This window comes from Procambarus clarkii, chromosome 48 (assembly GCF_040958095.1).
Source record: "Procambarus clarkii isolate CNS0578487 chromosome 48, FALCON_Pclarkii_2.0, whole genome shotgun sequence".
In the NCBI taxonomy this organism is placed as follows: domain Eukaryota; kingdom Metazoa; phylum Arthropoda; class Malacostraca; order Decapoda; family Cambaridae; genus Procambarus; species Procambarus clarkii.
In genome coordinates, this window is record NC_091197.1 from 8,968,257 (window position 1) to 8,994,060 (window position 25,804).

The following is a 25,804-nucleotide window of genomic DNA, read 5'->3' on the forward strand; positions in this document are numbered from 1 at the left end:
TATCCTGGCCGGAGAGGATTTAATGGGCGCAAATCCTTAACTGTAGCCTCTGTTTAACACAACAGTAAAATGTGTACTTGGTTGTAACAACGATTCTTCGCGGCGGGGATCGTGTTACAGGGACCTGCCCGAAACGCTACGCGTACTAGTGGCTGTACAAGAATGTAACAACTCTTGTATATATCTCAAAAAACAGTACTGTGTGCCCTCCACACCCACACCGACCACCTTCAAGTCGCCACAAAGCTGCCACTGATGTTGGCCAACCTTTATACAAATCAAAAACGGCTTCATGTAGGGAAGGCAGGTGCCCGATATGCAGGCGATGAGCCACAATAACATGGTTGAAGTATGTTGACCAATCCACACACTAGAAAATGAAGGGACGACGACACCGTTTCGGTCCGTCCTAGACCATTCACAATAGACTTGAGAATGGTCTAGGTTCCCCGGTAGTACAGTCGGGTTCGTTCTCGACTCGTAGATAATTCCGGGTTCGAATCCCAGGCGGGACGAAAGTGGTTGGGCGCATTTTCTATCGCCTAATACGGCTGTTCACATGGCAATAAGTAGGTACTCGGGAGTTAGTCAGCTTGTGTGGTTGCATTCTGGGCGGGTTCAGTAATTCAACCATGTGGGGTGACTTCGATATAAGTACGGGGTATGAATACTCTGGCTGCCTGTACCCCGACACAATCAATTATATGTTGTCATAAGTTTTCTTCATATGGACCGCATAATCAAATGAAAAGAAGCTATACACTCGCATTATACAGCAAAACAGCTTGAAGACTCGTCTTGGATGAAAACTAGAGCAAATCGACTATTTTTAAACATTTCCGTTTTCATTGACCCAGAATTAGTCAAGATTAAACTCATGCTCAGGGGACGCAGTGTTTGTAAACAGTGATGTAATTAGTATTGGAGGCCTAATCCATATAATCTATATACTTGTCAAGCTCAACAAGCCACAATGTTGGACTGAAAACTGGAAGCTTTTTCACCCCACAGGGTTATAAACGAATGGAACTGCCTACCCGCCGAAGCCGTAAAAGCCAAAATTCTGCTGAACCAGCTAGAAGAAAACGTCAGGACAAATGGGAGGGGGGGGGGAAGATATTTGACAAGCCGCCGGTTTCCTGTCCTCATCGAGGTCACTAGAGTGTTAGAGGCCCCTCAGGTAAAGTAAGATTAATATTATTCAGGAAAACTTTTTTTTTTCATTCACTGTGAATAGCATCACTTCAAAGTGACTTTTAGAAGGGAAAAGTTGCCCGTGAAGCAAATTTGATGGAGTTTGGCGCCCGGAGGTGCAGACATATTGCCTGAGCAGGAAGGCGAGAGTCTACCTGCTCTTGTTCAGTGCGCAACACTCGGAAATACAAATAAAAATAAATAATCTTGTGAAGATCAGAAATAGCGCAGGCTTCTTCTTCCCGATAGAAAACGGGACCTTGTATCGTCATATTGCCATCACTGCCGCTAAGTCTACCCTTCAAGACAGTTTTCTTTGATACCAACGGCGACTCATCGCAAAAGACGTGGAAAAAGGCATTTAACATTTTTATTTATTTATTTATTTATATACAAGAAGGTACATTGGGTTTATGAGAGTTCTCTTGATTTGCCTCTTTGTAAAAAACAAAATCCAAACTTTTAACCCAAATAGAAACGAACGAATACAAGCAATTATCCACCTAACCTATCGATTCCGTTACATAGAAAACGTGAATATTTGTTAGCGTCAAACAACTAACAAATATGAGGAGGATTTAGAAGGATATGAGGTGGGTTTAGAAAGATATGAGGTGGGTTTAGAAGGATATGAGGTGGGTTTAGAAGGATATGAGGTAGATTTAAAAGGATATGAGGTGGGTTTAGAAGGATATGAGGTGGGTTTAGAAGGATATGAGGTGGGTTTAGAAGGATATGAGGAGGATTTAGAAGGATATGAGGTGGGTTTAGAAGGATATGAGGAGGGTTTAGAAGGATATGAGGTGGGTTTAGAAGGAAATGAGGTGGATTTACATGTTTTATGACTGGCTGATTAAAAGTAAGAAGGTCACGATCACAAATATGGATCACTGTGACCAGAGTGGGGAAATATTTATGGGTATATTTGCATGAGTGAATGATTGATCAACATTGAACTTCATAAACTAAACGGGGCCATACTAGGGCAAGATAAGGCTGAACATGCTCTGAGGCAACATATGCTCCTGTTCAGTGTGCTCGGAGGCCACATGCGCCTGTTCAACATAATCCGAAGAAATTAGAAACTTTTCTAATCCTGTAGCACAGTGGTCTACGTCCTTGGCTCACATCGAGGGAGTCGAGTTAAGTTCCCAGCCAGCATGGAAACAGTTGGCCATGTTTCCTGTCACCTGATGCTTCTATTCACCTAGCAATAAATGGTACACAGTATGTGGGGCAACTGCTTCTGGTTCTATTAATGGTTAGCAGTCCCCGTGGAGTGGTAAAACATTCGCCCCGTGTTTTGCGAGCTATTTGACCAGGGTTCGTATCCTGGCCAGAGAAGATTGACCGGGTGCCAATCCTTAACTGTAGCCTCTATTCACTCAGCAGTGAATGGGTACCTGGTTGTTAAACGATTTGGTGAGGTCGTATTCCGGGGAAAATTAGGATTAAGGACCTTCCCGTACCAGTGGCTGTATAAGAATGACTTATACATAATAATAATAATAATAATAATAATAATAATAATAATAATCTTTATTTAGGTAAGGTACATACATAAAGAGATTTACAAAGTTTGTTGGCTTTATAGATAGAGCTAGTACATGCAATGCCTAAAGCCACTATTACGCAAAGCGTTTCGGGCAGCTATATAACTATAACAGAGTTATATAACTCTGATAATATATATTAATAAATAAATAAAAGTAAAAGTAAATAATCTGGTGAAGTTCAGAAATAGCGCAGGCTTCTTCTTCCCGATAGAAAAAGAGATCTCTTATCATCAAAAGCCATCACTGCCAAGATGTGTAAGTCTACCCTTCAAGACAGTTTCCCCTGCCACTATGTTTGAGTCTACCCTTCAAGACAGTTTTCTTTAATACCTAAGGCGACTCATCGCAAAAGACATAGAAACGGGCATTTAACACGTTTTGGTATGACTATTTAAAATTCAAACTATGCTTCAAATTCAAACTTTGACCTTCCGTCCATGACCACAAAACTCCTCTGCAATTATTGAGACAACAGTATAATGATAATTGAATGTCTACTGACACTCACCCCTTAACATTGTACATTCTCTACATCAATAACATCTCTAAACCAGTTTATCTTACCTGAATTACTTACCTGAGGGCCACTAACAAAAGTTCACCGCAGTGACAGTTCACCGACGTCCAACCAGCCATCCTAAGTGGTTGGAGAAAGCCCTTGTGTAGCAATTATATTCTCCCGATATTACTACGAATCCAAATCGCAGTAATCAGTATAAAAAAAATATAGACATTATCTGTACAGCGACGAGCAGAACAAGATCAACATAAGTAACTCTCAAAAGACAGCACCAATCCGGGAAGACTTCAACCACCATCAATACTATAAGGCATTATGATATACGGTTAAGTCTGCATATCTCACTTTCTGGGTAACAGCTTCTCCCCCGAATCAACCTACCCTGGCTTTACGCCCTGGTGAGGCCACTCCAGACCGACAACCAGAGCGCAACTCCATAGTCTCCTGAGACTGATGGATGCCTACTGATACAGTTGAGCACTTGCAACATCATGCAACAAAGGGGGTGCGTCGGGGAGTGACTATACAGGCAAACAATACAGGCGCTGAATCGTAAGTATAAAAGCCACCGCCAAGATTCATGATATTCCACAGATTCCCAGTACCAGCTATTGATACTGGTAATGGCTCCAAAGGGCCACCACTTACGGACTATTCATGCCCGTGTCACTTTTTGGGTGGCTTAATCTTTATCAATCACTCTTCATGATATTTCGGTGGGTTAAGAGTGAGCCCATCTCACTCCACCGGGTCGTTCTTCCACCCAAACGACTTTCGCTATTGGGTGCAGAACACAAGGGTGTTCACCTCAGATTTATTGATGCAAGGCTGAAAGTTTTTTAATAGGGCAATGATGTCATAGGGTGTAGTTAATTAACAATCAATTAACCTTCCGTCTGGGAAGGGTAATTGATAGCTGTGAAATTTAAAAACAAAAACAATATGGGTTTATTCAATAAACTTATAACGAACACACACACACACGAAAGTTTCGTTACGTTAGTAATGCATATCATAATACAAATCTCCGCCTGGTGTTAACAAAGTCCTATCTTACACTACCACTCTCCACCACCACCACTCTCCACCACCACCACTCTCCACCACCACCACTCTCCACCACCACCACTCTCCACCACCACCACTCTCCACCACCACCACTCTCCACCACCACCACTCTCTACCACCACCACTCTCCACCACCACCACTCTCCACCACCACCACTCTCCACCACCACCACTCTCTACCACCACCACTCTCCACCACCACCACTCTCCACCACCACCACTCTCCACCACCACCACTCTCCACCACCACCACTCTCCACCACCACCACTCTCCACCACCACCACTCTCCACCACCACCACTCTCCACCACCACCACTCTCCACCACCACCACTCTCCACCACCACCACTCTCCACCACCACCACTCTCCACCACCACCACTCTCTACCACCACCACTCTCCACCACCACCACTCTCTACCACCACCACTCTCCACCACCACCACTCTCCACCACCACCACTCTCCACCACCACCACTCTCCACCACCACCACTCTCCACCACCACCACTCTCCACCACCACCACTCTCTACCACCACCACTCTCCACCACCACCACTCTCCACCACCACCACTCTCCACCACCACCACTCTCCACCACCACCACTCTCTACCACCACCACTCTCCACCACCACCACTCTCTACCACCACCACTCTCTACCACCACCACTCTCCACCACCACCACTCTCCACCACCACCACTCTCCACCACCACCACTCTCCACCACCACCACTCTCCACCACCACCACTCTCTACCACCACCACCACTCTCCACCACCACCACTCTCCACCACCACCACTCTCTACCACCACCACTCTCCACCACCACCACTCTCTACCACCACCACCACTCTCCACCACCACCACTCTCTACCACCACCACTCTCCACCACCACCACTCTCTACCACCACCACCACTCTCCACCACCACCACTCTCCACCACCACCACTCTCCACCACCACCACTCTCTACCACCACCACTCTCCACCACCACCACTCTCCACCACCACCACTCTCCACCACCACCACTCTCCACCACCACCACCACTCTCCACCACCACCACTCTCCACCACCACCACTCTCCACCACCACCACTCTCCACCACCACCACTCTCCACCACCACCACTCTCCACCACCACCACTCTCCACCACCACCACCACTCTCCACCACCACCACTCTCCACCACCACCACTCTCTACCACCACCACTCTCCACCACCACCACTCTCCACCACCACCACCACTCTCCACCACCACCACTCTCCACCACCACCACTCTCTACCACTACCACTCTCTACCACCACCACTCTCCACCACCACCACTCTCCACCACCACCACTCTCCACCACCACCACTCTCCACCACCACCACTCTCCACCACCACCACTCTCTACCACCACCACTCTCCACCACCACCACTCTCTACCACCACCACTCTCCACCACCACCACTCTCCACCACCACCACTCTCTACCACCACCACTCTCCACCACCACCACTCTCCACCACCACCACTCTCCACCACCACCACTCTCTACCACCACCACTCTCCACCACCACCACTCTCCACCACCACCACTCTCCACCACCACCACTCTCTACCACCACCACTCTCTACCACTACCACTCTCCAACACTACCCTTCCCCACCACAAACACTAACAACAACCACCACAACCATCACCACCAACAACAATCATCACCAACCACCACACCTATCAACAACCACCACCACCAACCACCTCCAACAACCACCACCATTGGGGCTCGAACGCCGACCCTACAAGCAAGTGAAGTTCCTCCTCGATTCCGTGGAATGAACATCACATGTCTTCTTTACAACGACGATTCTGTTTACATCTAACTCGTTAAGTGAGGACCTCAAGTATTTCGTTGCCTTTAGAATCGAAATATTCCATTTAGATTTAACAGTAGGCCCTGTTGGTAGGCTTGTGCATCTGGCAGACAACTCCGAAGGTCACTTCTGTCAAGGAACCATCGGAGTAGAGGGAGACTTGATTATTCTCGAGTTCAGAACACTTCAAGTTGTTGGTGAGTAGCATCCTGCTCACTTGTAAGTCCTTTGATACTTTGATCGTGATTCTAGGGCGATAGGCTATTGCTCTCACAATGCCGACTGCGTCACTGATTCGTTTTAATTATTCTTTTCTCTTTTCAAAGCACATTGTGTTGCACTCCGTCAACTGTTCCACAATAACTTCGGGTGATTCGGGATTCGTATCAAGATAATTTACGTTAGTTATGAGAAGGTCCGCGTTGTAAATTCCCTTTAAGACATCCTCGGAAAGCCTCGTGCCTTAGTTCATGATAATTACCTTGCCAAGTGAAGCACCGACCCACTTCACAGCCTCCTTAATTCCACGGGCCAGAGGTCGCCAAATCTCTGAAGATAATGCATCGCTATTAGAAGCATATGTATGCAAGTTCCATTTACTTTAGGTATATTTACATACCTCCTTCTTTACCAGTTTTTCATCAATTTGTCTGACACACAGAATGATTTTGAACATAGGCTTTTGGACGCGTTCCGAAGTTGAGAGGTTTTTTAGCACTTGCTTAGCAATTTTAACAAATTTAGGATCTCTCAAATCGACAACAAATGCACATCTTACTATTTTGTTATGGTCTGTTGGAGTCCTAAAGTGTGAATGAAGCAGATGGTTTGATTTATCCTATTTAGAGAGGTGCTATTGGATGCCACAAAAATTACAGTAATACTCTTCGACTCCAAGCACCCAGTAAGGGTTAGCCGTTACACCACAGTTGCATCGGACTCTCTCGATGTTCTTCAATAGAACAACATTTTCGTGCAACATTTTTACTTCAAACTTCACCTCGGCACTTGCACCTCTGGCAAGACTATTCTTGTTTCTCTTGCACATTGGATTCTCAACGCTCTGCTGACAGAGTCGATCAATACCTTTCAGGATTGTGTCTCCTTCTGCATTTTGGTTTATGTCCATCTCTTCATCTTGGCTTATGTCCACCTCATCCTGGCTTGTGTCCAGCTCCTCATCCTGGCTTATGTCCACCTCATCCTGGCTTGTGTCCAGCTCCTCATCCTGGCTTATGTCCACCTCATCCTGGCTTGTGTCCAGCTCCTCATCCTGGCTTATGTCCACCTCATCCTGGCTTGTGTCCACCTCCTCATCCTGGCTTATGTCCACCTGCTCATCCTGGCTTGTGTCCACCTGCTCATCCTGGCTTGTGTCCACCTCCTCATCCTGGCTTGTGTCCACCTGCTCATCCTGGCTTATGTCCACCTCATCCCGGTTTATGTCCACCTCCTCATCTCGGCTTGTGTCCACCTCCTCATCCTAGCTTATGTCCACCTGCTCATCCTGGCTTGTGTCCACCTCCTCATCCTAGCTTATGTCCACCTCTTCATCCTAGCTTATGTCCACCTCTTCATCCTAGCTTATGTCCACCTCATCCTGGCTTGTGTCCACCTCTTCACCCTAGCTTATGTCCACCTCCTTATCCTGGCTTATGTCATCCAACTCTATATTTTGAGTATAAACCTATTTAAACTCCTGACCGGCAGAGTCGAAATACTTGACCTACAATTAACAATAGCCGGGCGCGAGAGGCGCTGCTGCCTTGCAAAATATAGAAAATTTACTCGCTTTACAAACGTCGTAGTAAACGAATGATGCACTTCGTCGGCTGATGATTTTCTTCCGATAAAACCTTGGGGCGAGTACGTCAGTTATCTCCCAGTCCTCAGACAACTGTATTTACACGCGAGAGCAATACGCTCGCTTTGGTGTTATTCCCAGTAAATCGCCAAGGTTCTTTTTAACACCTTCCAGGCTTTCCACCTTCGTTACGCCTCCGCCGGTCTCTGTCAAGGTTTAAACGAGAGTTTTAGGCAGTTCCAAGGGCCTGTCATTAAGACAATTATAGATGAACATGTTATAGTCTCTACTCTTGTTTTTCAGGGCATTAATGGCATCGTCTGGTAGCTTGACGCTGTTGAGCATGATCAATATTTTCCCCGGTGACGAGCTGAGCCAATTGGTGGCTTTGTGGAGGCTCCGGGACAAGGCAGATCCTGACGGAGATAAACACTTGCAAGACCTCAGTAAGAACCAGAGGCGAAGTTTCCTGAGCCACCAATCGTTCACGTCACATGTGTACAGATCATTGATAACTTTGACGCTGTTACTGTTCTTGTGAAACAAATAAGCTTATAACAAAGGCCGGGATTTGGTATTCTAGGCCAGAAATGTTTACACTACTCCCTTAATAACCTTCAGAATTTTTGGGTTTCCAAAATCGACAATAAACGCAACTTTAACGCGATCAAAACAGATCGTAGTCATCTACAAATTTGAACGTAGGGAATTAGGACTAGCCAATGGCTTAATATGTTACTTCCTGCCACAAAAGTTGCACACGTAGAAAGAGCCGCCAGTCTTCCCATAGCGGTTAGCCTCAGCGCCACACCGACAACGGTTCATGCTGCCGTGCTTCAGAGTAGGCATACTCCCCTCTAGAGCATCCACAAGAAACGTCACCTCCGCATCATAACCCTAGACACCCTAACTGGACTTATGCCCTGGGTCCAGGGGGTCCTCGGTCGCCTTACTTGCGCCGGTCAGGGGTGGCAACTCTTCAGTTAGATCTCTGTACTGAACAAGCTCGACCTCCTCCACCAGCTCGTCAAGGCGGTAATACTGCTTTGGCTAAAACATTGTCTTTGGTATAGAATTTGATTTTCCGTAAAAACGTCGAAGAGTGTTTAGTTAATATATACATATATCAGGTGAATTAAAAAGAGTATGGATGGAAGACACGAAATAAATTAGTAATTTTGGCTGTTACACCTGTTCAGTTCATCACACTTGAACACTACCTGAGCTGCAGTCCTAACTGCGATCATCATTATAAACGAGCCATACTACACAGTGAGAGGTTACGGGCTCACCATAGCCCGTGCTACATGGAACGAGTAGCTGAATCTATAACAACAACAACAAGCCTTCGGTAAGTTTGTGTGCAATGGGTTTAACAACTGCTTCTGCTCTCTGCCTCTACACAGGATCTTCGTTGGTGGTAGTGTTGGTGGTGTTGCTGGTAGTGTTGGTGGTAGTGTTGGTGGTGTTGGTGGTAGTGTTGGTGGTAGTGTAGGTGATGATGGTGGTAGTGTTGGTGATGTTGGTGGTAGTGTTGGTGGTGTTGGTGGTGTTGGTGGTGTTTGTGGTAGTGTTGGTGATAGTGTTGGTGGTGTTGGTGGTAGTGTTGGTGGTGTTGGTGGTGTTGGTGGTGTTTGTAGTAGTGTTGGTGGTGTTGGTGGTGTTGGTGGTAGTGTTGGTGGTGTTGGTGGTGTTCGTGGTAGTGTTGGTGGTGTTGGTGGTAGTGTTGGTGTTGTTGGTGGTAGTGTTGGTAGTAGTGTTGGTGGTGTTGTTGGTGGTAGTGTTGGTGGTGTTGTTGGTGGTAGTGTTGGTGATGTTGGTGGTAGTGTTGGTGATGTTGGTGGTAGTGTTGGTGATGTTGGTGGTAGTGTTGGTGGTAGTGTTGGTGGTAGTGTTGGTAGTAGTGTTGGTGTTGTTGGTGGTAGTGTTGGTGATGTTGGTGGTGTTGGTGGTAGTGTTGGTGGTGTTGTTGGTAGTGTTGGTGATGTTGGTGGTAGTGTTGGTGGTGTTGTTGGTAGTGTTGGTGATGTTGGTGGTAGTGTTGGTGATGTTGGTGGTAGTGTTGGTGATGTTGGTGGTAGTGTTGGTGATGTTGGTGGTAGTGTTGGTGGTAGTGTTGGTGATGTTGGTGGTAGTGTTGGTGGTAGTGTTGGTAGTAGTGTTGGTGTTGTTGGTGGTAGTGTTGGTAATGTTGGTGGTGTTGGTGGTAGTGTTGGTGATGTTGGTGGTAGTGTTGGTGGTGTTGTTGGTAGTGTTGGTGATGTTGGTGGTGTTGTTGGTAGTGTTGGTGATGTTGGTGGTAGTGTTGGTGGTGTTGGTGGTAGTGTTGGTGATGTTGGTGGTAGTGTTGGTGATGTTGGTGGTAGTGTTGGTGATGTTGCTGGTAATGTTGGTGTTGGTGGTAGTGTTGGTGATGTTGCTGGTAATGTTGGTGGTGTTGGTGGTAGTGTTGGTGATGTTGCTGGTAGTGTTGGTGGTGTTGCTGGTAGTGTTGGTGGTGTTGGTGGTAGTGTTGGTGATGTTGCTGGTAGTGTTGGTGGTGTTGCTGGTAGTGTTGGTGATGTTGCTGGTAGTGTTGGTGATGTTGGTGGTATTGGTGGTAGTGTTGGTGATGTTGCTGGTAGTGTTGGTGGTGTTGCTGGTAGTGTTGGTGATGTTCCTGGTAGTGTTGGTGATGTTGGTGGTATTGGTGGTAGTGTTGGTGATGTTGCTGGTAGTGTTGGTGGTTTTGGTGGTAGTGTTGGTGGTTTTGGTGGTAGTGTTGGTGGTGTTGGTGGTAGTGTTGGTGATGTTGCTGGTAGTGTTGGTGGTGTTGCTGGTAGTGTTGGTGATGTTGCTGGTAGCCTTGTTGATGTTATCAGTGATGAAGGTGTTATCACCACAGTTGATATCCTCACAGGTGTTTACAAAGGTGGTCTCACTCATGTCGTGTCTGTTATTGTTGACAGAGGTGAAGCTATTGTTTACATCCATTCCAGTACCATTATGCTTGGCCCTAGTAATAATACTAGTAATGTTATTAACGTTAATAGTATTCTTGCTAGTAATAAAGCTGTTACTAGTATGGATGATTATTATAGTATCAACAGATGTGGTCTGGACTAAGAGGGTATAGAACAGGTATGAAGGACCCAGCAAAGGTCCCCCGAGGTCACCTCAGAACCCGAGTTTTGTGAGTAGTGAAGTTATCTTTGTAGGCATTGTGACTGATAAACGGATCTTCAATATGGTCTCTATTGTCGATTAGATTAATCTTCATTATCGTAAAGATTATCACTAATCACAATCAGTATCCAGGTTATGACTTAGTTCATACAGTGAGAAGTGAAGATGTTTCACGCCACGATCCATACTCAGAATACACACCATCCATACACTTAAATATATATATATATATATAGAACTCTAATAATTATATATTTTTTAGACAACCCCCGATTCGGTTGCAAAGTACAATTGACGAATACATATTAGGGGACTGGGGTGACAGCTTGAACGAGCCGAGCCTGAGGATAGGTTGCAAGGTTGTGGGTGGGGGGGGGGGGGGGTTGTACCCCTGTCCTCAGGCTCGGCTTGTGCAAGTTAACCACCGCTTCTAAAGACATATTTACAATAGTTAACATGATCGTGTGTTCAAAATCGACTTTTTCTTAAAAGAAATGAGTATTAATGTTTATTAAAATTGTATTGTAGAGTTGTGTAGCCTAGGGCAGGTTAGGTGCTTAGGATTGGTTGGCAGTTATTTTGAATATAAAGTATGTGAGGGAAGCGTTTAGAGAAGTTGCCATTCGAACGGCGGACGCGAACAAAGCATTAGCTCAAAATTCGAACGTCATTCGTTCTGAATCGTGTATAGGTGTTAATCATTCATAAACAGGTAATTTGGCGGCTGTATTAACGATTTTAGCCCATTGTTTATGAGGACGGGGCTGCATCTTATACACTGAGAACTACGAGAGTGTGTTTCGAATGTTGGAATTGAGCAAATGGAGGGTGTGTGTGTGTTTGTGGGGGGGGGGGGGGGGGAGGAAAAAACTTCGAACTTCATCCAGTTGTTAGCCAACATCTTGAGGTTGGGCGGAGGTCACAGGTCAGTTCCTCCAGTCATCTTCAAGAGAACGGTTCTCCTTCTGTAATCAAGTAAGTCGCTGCAAGGTGAGCGCTTTTAACAAGGCGGTGGAAGTATATAGACATGATCTTGAAGTTATTGAGTGAATGTTTTGAAAGTGGTTTCCAAGCAGTTGGTGTAGGGTTCTTTAGTAACTGGCTTTAATGTCGGTTTTCAGTTCAGTTAGTAGTTTGCCCTAATTATTAACTTGCGTTGGTAGTTAACTCTCTCGTTCCTTTGGCTAGTGGAATCTCTCTAAATTTTTGGCAAAAGATTTATTACTTAAACATTCCCACTGGAATAGTTCAAAAACCGCCTGAAAGTTATTCATGTACAATAAACTTCTTGTACAAGGCCAGGAGTAACTATTTTGCGGTTTGCCTACTTGCTCATAAACCTAGAAAATTGTTGAACATGATAAATTTTAATTAAAATAAAAAAAAATGCTTACTAAAGAAATCTGAGAACCAAATAAATGTGAAGAACTTAAACGAATTTTAAGCCTAAATGTCTTAAAAGTTCCCCAAAATGACACCTTACAGGCGTCACTGTACGGAAGCAATTTAGCACATTATACTTCATTAGAGGCATAGTTGACACGGTTGCAGGGTGCAATAAAAAAAGCACTAGCAAACCTTAGTAACTATATCTATAAAATTCTGTAGATGTGTAAAGTAGTTTGCCTAGTCCAAGAACCTGACCTATGCTTGGTACAGGGTCACCCCTACCTCCTGGAGTAGGTTCCAGTATATAATTCGGTGAATAGTCAAGAAAATTAATAACTTTTCTTGTCTCCCAGGATGGCATCTTCTCACAGTACCGCGGACTCTGTCAAAGGCGCAATCCTTCAACGTGAAGGTAAGTTGTGGATAAATAAAGTGGTCTACTTGCCGACTCTTGCTAGTAGAGGGGCTGCTATTGACTTTCTTTAGTGATTGGAGACGGTTCCCGAAATTTCTTCCTATTGGTTCGAGTAATCGACCAGGTACTAAAGGGGGGGGGGGGGGCTAGGCCTTCTATACCTTCATGAAGTCTTGACTGTCTTGCTTACCGTGTGAGCAAATAATTTTACTAATTAGAAAATTACTAGTTACTAAAACTAGTGTACTAAAACCTGATAATCTGAACTTGTCGAGCACAATCCCTGAAGAACGGGTAATTTACCCATGACTGCAATAAGTAATTATAGCACATCGTGCCGTGGTCTCTTAAATACCAATTAAGCTTACTAGCTCACAAATGTAATGTTTTAAAAATTAACTAAACTCCTTTAAGAATAAAAAGCTCTGGGGCTCACGGCGATCTTTTTAACTAGTATTCGGTGGAAACGGCAATTTTGTTAAAATTTAACTTCAGTGATTAGCAGTATCGACAGCTGAAAACTCTGTAATAGTTCGGTTATCTAGGCGACTTGTACTATAATTAAGCTAGCACTGAAGTTTTTTTTTTAAGTACTTACAATTTGTACTTGTCCCACAAATTTTTAATTCCTAAACTACTCATAAATGGCAAGTTTATTGTAATGTAATATTGCGTTCCTACTTCAACATAGGATACTGGCTCTTATGAGACACGAAGCTCATAAAGCCTTAAGTTTTAACGAGACTTTCATAAGTCTAGTATTGTACAATATGAAACAAAGCGTCCGAATAAAACATTAGAACATGCCCAGCGAAACAGACACCCAACCCGGAGATGGAGCAAAAAAAGGCGGTACAAAAAGAAATGACTAACATGAGACAGAGGGGAACACGACACGAGGGAGGAGGCTTACACCCGCACAACAGTACACAAACCAGGATACGGTAGAAGAAAATTACAAAAATGAAATGCCTGAACACTCGCCACAGTAACACGAAACGCCAGACCTGAAGGCCGGGGACACAACACATGGACCTCTAAACAAAACGCTTGATTTATTAGGTATAAAAGTACAAAAAATAAACATAGCACCACGGCAATCCCCAAATTACAGGCCCGGTCCTGTGCCAGGCAAGTCTATGAGCTCGCCATAGCCCGGGCTACTTGAAATTTGTGTTCAAAGTAGCTGAATCTAAAACTGCCACGGGGAAAAAAAGGGCACACCATTTCAAACTATATAATGGAAACGCCCGCAAACTAACTTAATATGCATACTTTCTCATCGTCTTAAAAGAGATGATTTCGGGGCTTAACGTCCCCGCAGCCCGGTCCTCGACCAGGCCTCCTGTTAAACTTCCCACCCCATGAAGCGGCCCGTAGCACCTACTTACTGCTAGGTGAACGGTGGCATCAGGGTGGAAAGCCTGCCCATCCTCCACTAAAGTACATTCCATCCAGCGGTCGACCTCGCACGCATTCATAAAATTTAACATGTTCATTCAAAACGCATTTTCCCAAATTAAAATGCCATATTGTGCATACCTATGCATAGGTAAATTGTCTTGGTTCTGTTGGCTATTATTTGTATTACGTGGGTGAAGCACTTGTAGCCTTGTAGTAGAAAAATTCGACGGTGGAAACACTTGATCCGAAAGTGTTCGAACGTAAACAGTAGTACTGTAAAGTTTTTCATTCATAACGGGGTTTGGCAAGTGCGTAGAATCACTTCTGGGTCTTTATTTGGAGGACGGACTGAAACGATGCATACATGACTTGCAAACTTTGCAGCAATTTGCACGGGGCCATTTCCCCCCCCCCCCCACCCCACCACGAGCAGTGGCTGGACTGGCACCCTGGCACAGGGTCCAACGGCCCTGACATTTTCTCCTTTATTGGTACTAAATTGCTATCCGTACCAGCGTTCACATCAGGGGGACATGCTATTACACTAAGCATTTCCAGTTGTCTAGTACCATACTGATCGTTGGTAACCTGGCCACTTTACTCCATTTTTAAATGCCTTAAAATACTAATCCTGGAAACGTTGCAGATGAGCTCGCAAAGCTGAAAAAGATTGGGATGGCGGCGGCGGTGGTGACGGCATTAAGCTACGGCTACGGTGAGATGACGATAGCGAGAACATTGTCTCCTGACCCGCGTCAGGAGTCGTGGCTCCTGATGACCTCTCCTCTGCCTACGCTATTTGCTACCTTTGTGTACATCGCTGCTTCTACCTGGTGGGGACCCCTCTACATGAAGCACAGGGCACCGTTCAGTGGGCTCAGGAACGTGATGATGGCCTACAATGCCATCCAGGTCGTCTATTCTGCTTGGATGTTCTATGAGGCAAGTTCCTGTATTTGTCTGGACTTTGTAAAGTATTAGTTCGTAAGAGTTAACGTTCTCAATACATAAACTAATGAGCATTTTAAGTGATATATAAGGACTTTAAACAAAGTGGCTTTAACTTGCATTGTGTGACCAGAAAGTGAAATACTCCCCCCCCCCCCCCCCCCCCAAATTCTCTTCTCCAGGGTGGCATGGCCGGATGGTTTGGCGACTGTTCGGTGTTCTGCCAAGCATGTGACTTCTCGGACGATCCTAAAGCCGTAAGGGTGAGTCTCTTGCCCCTTTTAAAAGATTAGATATAGATTAATTAGTTCGGCTAAAATAAGAAGGGGGGGGAACTTTAACTTTAAAATTTCTAAGATAGTTTAGCTAGTTTCTAAAACTGTTTAAAAAAATATTTTGCAGTGCAGAACTTGAGGTAGTCTTAGACTGCCATTCTAAAATTGAAATCTTCAAAACTTCTCGTTTTCTCTAGTTATTTGTAAAACTTAATCATATTACTTTAAAGCTGTACATAGCTGGGATTTTTTCTTACGCTGTATAAATTACAGATTCTTGTAATGCCTCTCTAGTAACTTAAACTTTTTTTTTTAAATAGAATAAACAAATTTGTTTTAAGGTGGAAAGTCTCCCCGTAAACAGATAGGCATTTTCCAAAGATTGGTCCTGCCGTCTTGACCTTCATTTAAACTAGTAATATAATTTAAGCTTAAGACTTTCTGCCTTGGTCAAGGTGATCTTAACAGTTATGACTAATCAGAATAACAGTAATACTAAAATAAGGCCCACAAGTGTTATGCAGAAACTTTAGCACGAGCATTAGATAAACTGTTGCAAAACTTTAAATCTTGTATTATCTTGTACTAAATTTTCTTGTAATTTTAATTCTTAAACTTTGCATAGAAAAGTTGTGGCATGTTTTCACTTTAAACAAGTAAGCAAGACTAAATTTTTTTCCATGCACTCTAAACGTGGTTTAGATTAGAAGTGCGTGCGGCTAAACGCCTGACGTGTTGGTCTAGATATTTCAATGTTAGACTCGTTTAGTTCTAGAGGTTAGAACTACCGCATTTGCTTGCTCGCCAGCCAGGAAATATTTACTCTAGACCATAAGTTTGATTAAAAACTAAAGTGAGATTAAAGTATAAATACCTTAATTCTGCTGTAGATCGCAGTTGTACCCAAGTCTTCGGCACTGGTGCCTCCCACTTTTGGGATATTTAAACTTTTAAAAGGCATTTTATATTTGTATTTATTTATATATATATCTGTATATATGTATTTATATATATATATATATTTATATATATATATATTTATATATATATATCTGTATTTATCCTAGTTACCCCAATTAATACAAAGCATTTGGCGAGCCTGGAAAATCTTGATTATATACTAAAATTTCTTCTCGGCTGGCGTTCAATTTCTTCTTTTTTTGAAGGTGGTATCAAACTGACTACCTTTTATTTTTCTGCCTACAGATGATGCACTGCTGTTACTGGTACTACTTCTCAAAGCACGTAGACTTCATAGATACTGTGAGTACATAGCCGCCCCTCCAACCCCCATTTTCTAATTTGCAGACTTGGAAATGTCTAAATGTCGTGACAGTTACTGTACTTCGTACTAAATTTAAACGTTGCATATTTCGGAAAACTCGCGGGCACTACGTTGTATTACTAGTAAATATATTGTATAAATAAATGAATACGTACAACACGTAGAGAACCCACGGGCTTGGAGGCGCCAAGGAAAGTTGTCGAGTAAAGCTTTAAATTCCTTAACAGTGCTTTAAAGTTCCCAAGCCTTGTTCTACGAAGGTAAAATATTTGTCGGGTCTAGACCCGCACTTGTCTTCACTTCAGGTTCAGTAACTTTCTTGCAGTGACGTATTGTGGTAAATTCAGTTAAACTGAATTTGTCTAGTGGGATTATAAGTGATAAACATTTCACGCATTTATTTTGAAAAGTTTTACTAAATTATCTTCTTTGATTGTATAAAAAGATGACGGCCATAAATACAATAAGTAGGTACTCGCCTAATTGTGCTTGCGGGGTTTGAGCTCTGGCTCTTTGGTCCCGCCTCTAAACTGTCAAGAAACTGGTGTAGATTCCTGAGCCTACTGGGCTCTTATCATATCTATTTGAAACTGTGTGTGAGTCTGCCTCCACCACATAACATGTGTGAATGTTGCTGAAAACTGTCTAGCTTTTTAAAGTCTAATCTTTACTTTCATTATAGCTGTTCTTCGTGTTGCACAAGAAAAACAGCCACATCTCCCTGTTGCACATGACCCATCACAGCCTCATGCCCGTCAGCACCTGGTACGGTGTCCGCTATTACCCAGGTGAGTTATTTCATGTACAGAGTATAAATGTAAAACATAAAGGTGCAGATGTGTTTTGGAGGTAAGGTTACTGAAGTTGGTACTCAACCCGACTTAGAGGGCACAACAGGAGCTACTGGCTGCAGAATTTGAGGACGGATACTTTTAAAGTTCTGGAAAGTGAATATACCGTTACGCAGAATGTACAGAATAAATTGGTCTTTTTTTTATTTTTTTATTTTTAAAACTTTGTATGGTATTACATTGGTTTGTTTTTATTTATGTTTGCCAACTGTTTAAGTTACCTCAGTCTTGAACTGTTGCGCTACCACATAACGTAGACTGACTAATATGTACATAGCTGTACAGAAACTTAACTTGAAGTATAGTAAAGCTTTCTAGAACAACCTATCTAGAGATTATATATATATATAAACCTTAAATCCTTCGGTAAGCTCTCTACCTAATAGATTAAACTTGATTTAATTTGTACTACAGGTGGCCACAACACCCTCTTCGGCTTCCTCAACTGCTTCGTTCACGTGGTGATGTACTCCTACTACTTGCTGGCGGCCATGGGGCCCCGAGTCCGTCCCTTCCTCTGGTGGAAGAAGTACCTCACCGGCCTCCAGATTGTCCAGTTCATAATTGTGATACTACAAGCTCTCTTGGCAAGTGTTTGATACTAGTTCAGTACTAGATTAGCACGCTCACTCTTGTTCAAAATTTGGTCTTATTAATATCGTAAAGGAATTAAGACTTTACATGTCCAGTTATGAGTTTTGCTCCTTTAAAACTCTACGCTCCCAAAGGCTGGGGTGCTACATACTAGTGTAACTTCTAAATACAGGTGAGTAACCTAAAGGTATTCAATGTTTGTTTTTTGGATAATAACGGTAACTTGGCAAGTTGCTAGTACAAAACACTTGGCGGACTTTTGGTTAGTCTGATGCTCTTTAATGCTACTAGATTAAAGTTAATTCTTAAGTCCAAATTATTTTAACTTTGTACTAATAAAGTGCTAGACCAGAAGTTCCTTGGATATAAACGCCCCTCAATATTACCGTATTTTAACTTGTTAGTCTCTGTATATTTCTAATTTCTTTGATTAAGTATTTCAGAGTGGTCAGTCTCTGCTTTTTTAAACTAACGTTAGTATTCCTTTTTCTATTTGGAAAGTTCGCTCCACAAGCATATTGGACTAAAATTTTTAAACCCATAAGGTCCTTCAGGCCACTGAAGAGCGTGTAGAGGCGCCCTAAAAGCTTGGAAATGAAGTTGAGGCAAGCCTTCTATGACAAATTTTCAAATAAGGATACGAAAATTTAGGAATGGTACCTAACGTTTTAGTTTCCTATTACCTGGTTGATGCCAGGTTGATGGGGTTCTGGGAGTTCTTCTACTCCCCAAGCCCGGTCCGAGGCCAGGCTCGACTTGTGAGAGTTTGGTCCACCAGGCTGTTGCTTGGAGCGGCCCGCAGGCCCACATACCCACCACAGCCCGGTTGGTCCGGCTATTATAAAGACTACAGATTTAAAGCTTCAGAGCTTGATAATGTGGCATGAGGGCAGCTGGAACTCGCGCCCTCCATTAATTACTTCATTCGTCTATACATAGTTTTTTTTAAAGTCTTCCCTAAAAGACGTGGGACACTTTTAGACATGAATAAACTCTAAGCAAAATCGCGTCATTAAAGCAAGATTGTAAGGCAGTCGGCCTCTAGGTATAGACTAGATAATTTATCATTTGTCATAACGGTAAATTACATAGTTTATACTCGGGATCAATAGATCCCCCAAATGATTAAGTTTTCTGCCTCGCGACCTTATTAATGGCCCCCTTATACTGCGTAAAGGTCAGCTGTAGTGGTGTCTTCCATAGTGACACACCCCCTCAATTTATGGGAGGGGGGGGGGGGTCCACTACGGGTTGCCCTCTTAGGCACCCTTCCCCATCTCCCGAAGGTTGGGGGAAGGGTAATTGGGGTAATCTAGAGCTTGTAACAACGTAATTAATACAGGAATTTTGTTAAAAACAAAGTTATTAAACAGTAACGTCCGTTTCTTCACACTTGGTACTGGAGGTAGATGTAGTTTGCCTAAAGATCACCTGAAGATGACTTGGGGGGGGGGGGGGGGGGGAAATCTGAGACCCCTGTTTGAACAAAAGATCTTTTATATACTTTATTTAAAGTTTGGGATGACGCAATATATCTTTGAATGCTCTAATGAGTGCGAGGTTGTGTTGCAGATGCTCTTCATAGAGTGCGAGGCGCCTCTCATCGTAGCCCACTGGGTCGGCGTCGTCGCTATAGGGTTCTTGGCACTATTCGCAGACTTCTTCTACAGCAGCTACACGGTAAGCACCAGGGTAACTGTGAACTCTTACCTAAAGTAGAAATGCTTTCGATCTTGGTAGCCAAATGAGTATCTCAAATTTACTATACTAAATTATCAAGCTTAAATCTTCTAGTCTCAAGTTTTCCAGAATTGACGGGGGGAGGAAATGTACTAGTTTGTTAAAACTAAAGCTTAAATTTCCACTTTAGGACTAGCAACCGAAGCCACACTATCTTGGTTATCTTTAAACCTTAAAGCAGCAAGAATCCTAATCATTTGTTATAAAATTCAGTGTTGAAGCGTCTTAACTGCTTCATATACTAAACTGGTTTGTCAATTTATTCATGCCGGTATTTTAATTTTTTTTTTATATAAATAGTTCAATGGAGCTGAAGTTACTAAGGTTCCTAATCCTACCTCGAAGGAAAGTAATCTTTAAAGTGGCCCATTAGTATCTAGGCTCAAAAGATTCAACGTAGGAGCATCGTGAAACTTTGTACTAGTTTCCATACAACGCTGACTTTGTATGGAAACCTTTACACTACAATGGTAACCGGTGTCACCTTGATGCAACTTTAATGTAGATCTATTTCACTTTCTTAAGATTGCAGTCTAAAACTTTCTTCTTTGCAGGCGATGGGGACTGTATCTAAGGAGGACTAAGTGGCATAGACTGTTTGCGATGGAGCCTTAAGTCTTTCTATTACTTGTTAATTATCCCTGATACTGTTCTCTGAAATTAGCTAGTGTGAAAAGTTGTCTTGTATCCTCGGTAGGTCTGGATAATTTGGTCCACTGGCTTCAGTTTTATTGTTTTCTAGTTTTAATTTATTTTAGGTCTTAAATTTTATTACGGTGCACTTTAAATTTTAGTTTGTTAAATATTTGCGAAAATTTGTCCTTGGGCAATTGTAAAGAACTGTAATTTTTGTTTATTAAACTTAAGATATCTATAATGTCAACCAAAAATTTCCTGACTAAATTAACTGGTCATATGTTGTTGAAAAATAAAGATTACAAATAAATTCTTTGGTTTATTTTACAAAGTTTTGTAATACGCACTTCGTCAACATGGGTAAAAAGCGCTCACGGTTGGGTTATCAGTGTTAAGGTAGACATGTTGGATATTAATCCCGACTTGCGCTATAGATTCCCTAATTTCGTCTTGGCTATAGACACCTAACAGGTTAATGAGGCAGAGCAAATACCACAATATTCAGCTCGTAAACTGTGAAATCTTTAAGGCAGTCACTAGAACACATTATTGACAAACTGTAAAATATCTTGGACCTAGCCTATTGTACAATACTGTCATAGAATCTGGTGCATTGGAAGACATTCTAACAATTCTAAATTTGCTTGTCTATATCAACGAAAGGGGAACAAAGTAATTATCAAAGACTCCAAGCAAGAATGGGGAGAATTTTTTAAGCTGAATATCTTGTCCCTGTCCTGTGTGGCAGTAAACGGTTGCATTTAAAAATTCGCTAAAAATGTAAATATGATTGTAGTATACTGTGACCTCATGAAATAGAGTAAACCTACAATTTGGTAAGGTATGATCCTCCGTCCTGTGTGGCTGTGAATAAAAGCGGCATCCTCTCTACAATACAACCAAACAGTTACTAAGATTAGGCAAAACTGTACATTAATTTAGTAAATTCCAGCAAACGTCCATGGGCCAGATTCACGAAGGTACTTACGAATGTTTTACTTCTTGGCGGCTACGTCGGTGTTCAGGTAGCTACACTAAGTCGAAAATCCTTCGTAAGTTTGGTCCGGGATCTAAGTGTGCTGTCAGGCACTCGTAGCTTTACGTAAACTGGATATAACTCAATTTTTCTCTACTACATAACACTGGGATCGATTTTAATATAACAAGATTATTAGTTGGCGAATCTCGTGAAGAAGAGTCCTTCGTGTTGGTTATATATGCATTCTCTGCTTGAAACTTGAAGTAAATGTCTTTTATGATAGTAGAATTAGTTTTATAATAAGATACTATACCAGTAAAGTAAATAAACACTGAACATGAAACCACAAAAGGTAAGCACTGAATCATGGAAACTTTATATTATAACTACTCTTACTAGTTTCTAAAAAGACTCCTCTCAAGCAATATTTTTAACACGCTTAGGTATACACAGCAATGTGCTGCTTCCCTATTCTGTATGAAGGATCAGTGTAGATCAAAAACCAGCTACAAGCTCATCATCACCTCACAGGATGGCCACCATACATGGAATTAGGAGAGAACAAAATACTAAAGGCTGATCTATTACCCGCCAAACACACACCGAAACTACGACGTTGGTACAACGTTCGAACAAGTTTTAACACCTAACCAGTTATAACAACCAATATAGCAAGTTGTAACAACGTTCTAATACGTCATAAACACGTTAAGCCAAGATGTAACAACTTTATTACAAGTTGTAACAAGCGGAAAATAGAGACAGTTTCAGTTTGTGTTTCCAGGCTATAGCCTCCACGGGCAAAATCTGGGAGCAGCACAAGAATATCTTCCAATATTCCTGAGTGTATGATGTAATTACAGAGCTCAAAGTGCCTCATACCATTTGGTATGAAGTCACTGATAACAGGACAATCACATAGTGTTGGAGAGTATGTTCTCTCAAGTAGGACTGAAAACAGATTTTTTTTTTTTTTACCCAGATGGTTAAAACCCATGGAACCGCCTACCCGCTGAAGCCGTACCTGCCAAAATCCAGCTAGAAAATATCATTAGGACAATTGGCGGGACTTCACAAGCCCCTGGCTTTTTGTCCTCGTCGAGGCCACTAGATAGTTAGTGACCCTTGGGTAAATTTAGGTAAATAAATATGTAAATAGATACCATCGCTTCTCAAGTCTTGGGAGCGACAAGGGGAGCTATACACTATCTCTTAGAATTACGTAGGTAAACAAAAAATGTAACATATTTGTATACTACAATGTCGGTGCTGACTGTACAAGTTGAAAAAACATTGTTTTACTTCGAAATATACTAATTTTATAAGAAAATTCGACGTAAATATGTCGCAAGTGGTCACGGATAAGCTCCGATATGGCAGCGTCGTGATTGGCTACAGCTGTAAGATGAAAAATGTTACCTTCTCTCTGATTGGCCAAACTAAAAGCCTAGTGACATCTAGCGAGACCTAAGTGAACAACTTAGAAATCTTCGTAAGTTTACTTCTCTGAATCGCTCTTTGGCGCGTTCTTAGCGGGCACTTAGGAACCTTCGTAGCAAACCTACTTACGAAGAAATCAACCCGTCCTCGACTTAAGTACATTACATCCATACAACATTCAGCGGTCGACCCCACAGACGCATTCATAAATTTTAATATGCTGTTCATTCAAAACGGGAATTTTCGCAAGTATAAATTAATATTATAATATATTAGCATATTGTGTATATATAGGTATAGGTTAGGTTAGGTTAGGTGTTTAGGTTCTGTTGGCGATTATTTGTATTTGTAGTACGTGGGTGAAGCATTTATAGCGTTGTGATTCGAACAAAATTCGTCAGTGAAGCACTTGTTCCGGATATGTTCGAACGTCAGCAGTTGTGAGTCGTGTGTAAACTGCTTTTCATTCATAAACAGGGGGTTTGGCGGGTGGATGGAATCACTTTTGGATCTTTGTTTGGAGGTCGGGCTGCCTGGGGTGTAATTTTCAGTTGCATATTGGCTTGGGACCCATTCAAGCTTGTTCGCATATATGTATATAAATATTTGTATTTTTGACAAAGTATGACCACGAAGGAAGGATTAAGACAGGGAATCACTTAAGTAATTTTGTTCTTAATAACTGAATACATGTTCCTGAAGATGTATTAAATACTAAAGTATTTAATACATAATGTTTATTAGGCTTGTATCCAGGTTCCGCCAAGGTCGAATTACTAACCCTCCCCCCCCCAGGATGCAACACAACAACAGTTGTTCCCGGTTACCTAGTTACTGCAAGGTGAACAGGTGCATTAGGTGACAGGAAACGTGGCCAACCATTTCTATCCCACCCGGGATTCGAACCCGAAATTCCTGAATGAGTCGAGAAGGAACCAAACTGTACTCCAGGAGAGTGTACAATTAACTTTCTTAAGAGATCGTCGTGAACAGTTACCGGTCTGTCGACGGGTCTTCTTATAGACAGTAAGATTTGCTCCCAATTCGGGGATCAGGGAACCCGCTCAACTCGCGTGGCCGAAGCCGTGTCCAGCACTCGGGCTCGAACACAGGGAGGAGGAGACCTGGGGGGGAGGGGGGGCTAGGCGTGGCCGCCTTAGGCTAGCAACTTGTAGCGGAGAGTTCTGGGGATTACCCGAGACCCTATTTTTCATTCCTAGTTACCTGGGGATTTCTGCTGGTCCTTTAAGTTCCTAGTTTAGCAAATGCGCTAAATTATTGTGAACATTGTCATAGAAATACACATTCGTTTAATAATTGATAATCCGAAGATCATGACGGGTATCTATGCCCCGATAGCAGGAGTTGACTAATTTGATTAACTGCATTGTCTTAACTGCTGTCTTAACCGATATCCTAACTGCCGTCTTAGTCTCAGGTGCCGTCATCACGTGGTGTGTCTATAGATATAACAATACTACAGTTAAGAGAGTGCGCATCACAATAGCCAAAGCGGCTATAGTCGAACCTTAGAGTTGGAAGGGACAAATGGTAGTGGCATTAGGAGGGGAAATAATATAATTCCCGTTGTCGGGGACTAGAAGCCTGTGTATATGTATACATAGGCTGTGTATCGGGGTCACCCCCCCCCCCAAAGTGGAACTACCGACCCTTCAGAGGATGCAACCCCACAACAGTTGCCTAACACCCGGGTACAACCTATTTACTGCTAGACGAACAGACGCATGGGATGAAAGGAAAAGTGCCCAACCATTTCTGTCCAGTTCGGGCATAGGCCCCGGGATCCCCCAATTGTGACTCGAGAATGAAGCGACTTTTAGTTACGACGTCAAAAGTAATGACAGATATACATACCTAATGATACAAGTAGTTGCCCCCAGAACTAGTAGCTAGTTCAGGTTAATAGCCATGGAAAAAAGAATAGCGACCACCAATGCTTGGTCAAACAAGGTATCACATAATCCAGCCCACAAACGCCTGCCCCTGGCGGCGTTTGTGGGAAACTCGAGTATACCCTGGGATATATGCAGCATTTGACCATTGCATAGGATGCCATCATTACCAACAATGCACCATTATAACCGCTAGATTCTGCGGCTACTAGTTTCATTAGCCCGAGAACTAGTAGTTGCAGTACTGAAAGACTAGGAAGGACGGCAAAACGGATTAATAGCAGGCAGAAAAGGATAGGTTTATAAATAATGTAGTTACTTTGGGTGTGAACCGTTTTTTGGACACCTGGGACCTTCCGGCCCACTCCTTGTAGTGGCCTTGCGGCGCTAGTGTCTTGGCCTTGGAAGACGAAGATGCTGGAAGAAGATAAGACCACACTAAGACACAATGACTAGTGTCCCTCGCTGGTATCAGCAGCGTTGCAAGGAGCGTAATGCAAGACAGGATCATTTGTCTTAACTTACCGCCGCTCCGACAAGCAAGTCGCTCTCTTAATTCCATGTCTCCTTGCGGATATTTTCCTCGTACTGCCCCTGGCGGCGTTTGTGGGAAACTCTAGTATACCCTGGGATATATGCAGCATTTGACCATTGCCCAGGATGCCACCCACAACAGGCTGCAAAACCTCAAGACGGTTGTTGGGTCTCGCTTCATGCCGGTCGGCGTTCAATCCCCGACCGTCCAAGTGGTTGGGCACCATTCCTCCCC

The 25,804-nt window shown here is 43.0% G+C and overlaps 2 protein-coding genes across 3 annotated transcripts in view; one reads left to right on the forward strand and one right to left on the reverse strand.

Annotated features, from left to right (window-relative positions):
• LOC123764749 (very long chain fatty acid elongase 7) overlaps positions 1 to 25,804 on the reverse strand; it is a 142,451-nt gene that overhangs the window by 101,390 nt on the left and 15,257 nt on the right. The gene's annotated exons all lie outside the window — the stretch shown is intronic.
• Positions 12,045 to 21,013, forward strand: LOC123764753 (very long chain fatty acid elongase AAEL008004). Of its 2 annotated transcripts, none has more exons than XM_045752850.2 (9): positions 12,045 to 12,141; positions 12,909 to 12,967; positions 15,021 to 15,316; positions 15,505 to 15,585; positions 16,804 to 16,860; positions 17,565 to 17,670; positions 18,148 to 18,320; positions 19,900 to 20,007; positions 20,622 to 21,013. In XM_045752850.2, the coding sequence occupies exons 2-9, from the start codon at positions 12,910 to 12,912 to the stop codon at positions 20,649 to 20,651; spliced, it is 909 nt and encodes a 302-aa protein (XP_045608806.2). In that variant the 5' UTR covers positions 12,045 to 12,141; position 12,909; the 3' UTR covers positions 20,652 to 21,013. The 2 variants fall into 2 exon arrangements, with proteins under 2 accessions (XP_045608806.2, XP_045608805.2); XM_045752849.2 differs by having other exon boundaries at positions 12,066 to 12,156.

What these genes read in the sequence shown, in the direction of transcription:
- LOC123764753 (XM_045752850.2), top strand. Translation starts at nt 12,910, where the DNA reads ATGGCATCTTCTCACAGTACCGCGGACTCTGTCAAAGGCGCAATCCTT. An exon ending in CGGTGTCCGCTATTACCCAG is followed by an intron (nt 17,671 to 18,147) that starts GTGAGTTATTTC and finishes TTTGTACTACAG; the next exon opens with GTGGCCACAACACCCTCTTC. An exon ending in TGATACTACAAGCTCTCTTG is followed by an intron (nt 18,321 to 19,899) that starts GCAAGTGTTTGA and finishes GTTGTGTTGCAG; the next exon opens with ATGCTCTTCATAGAGTGCGA.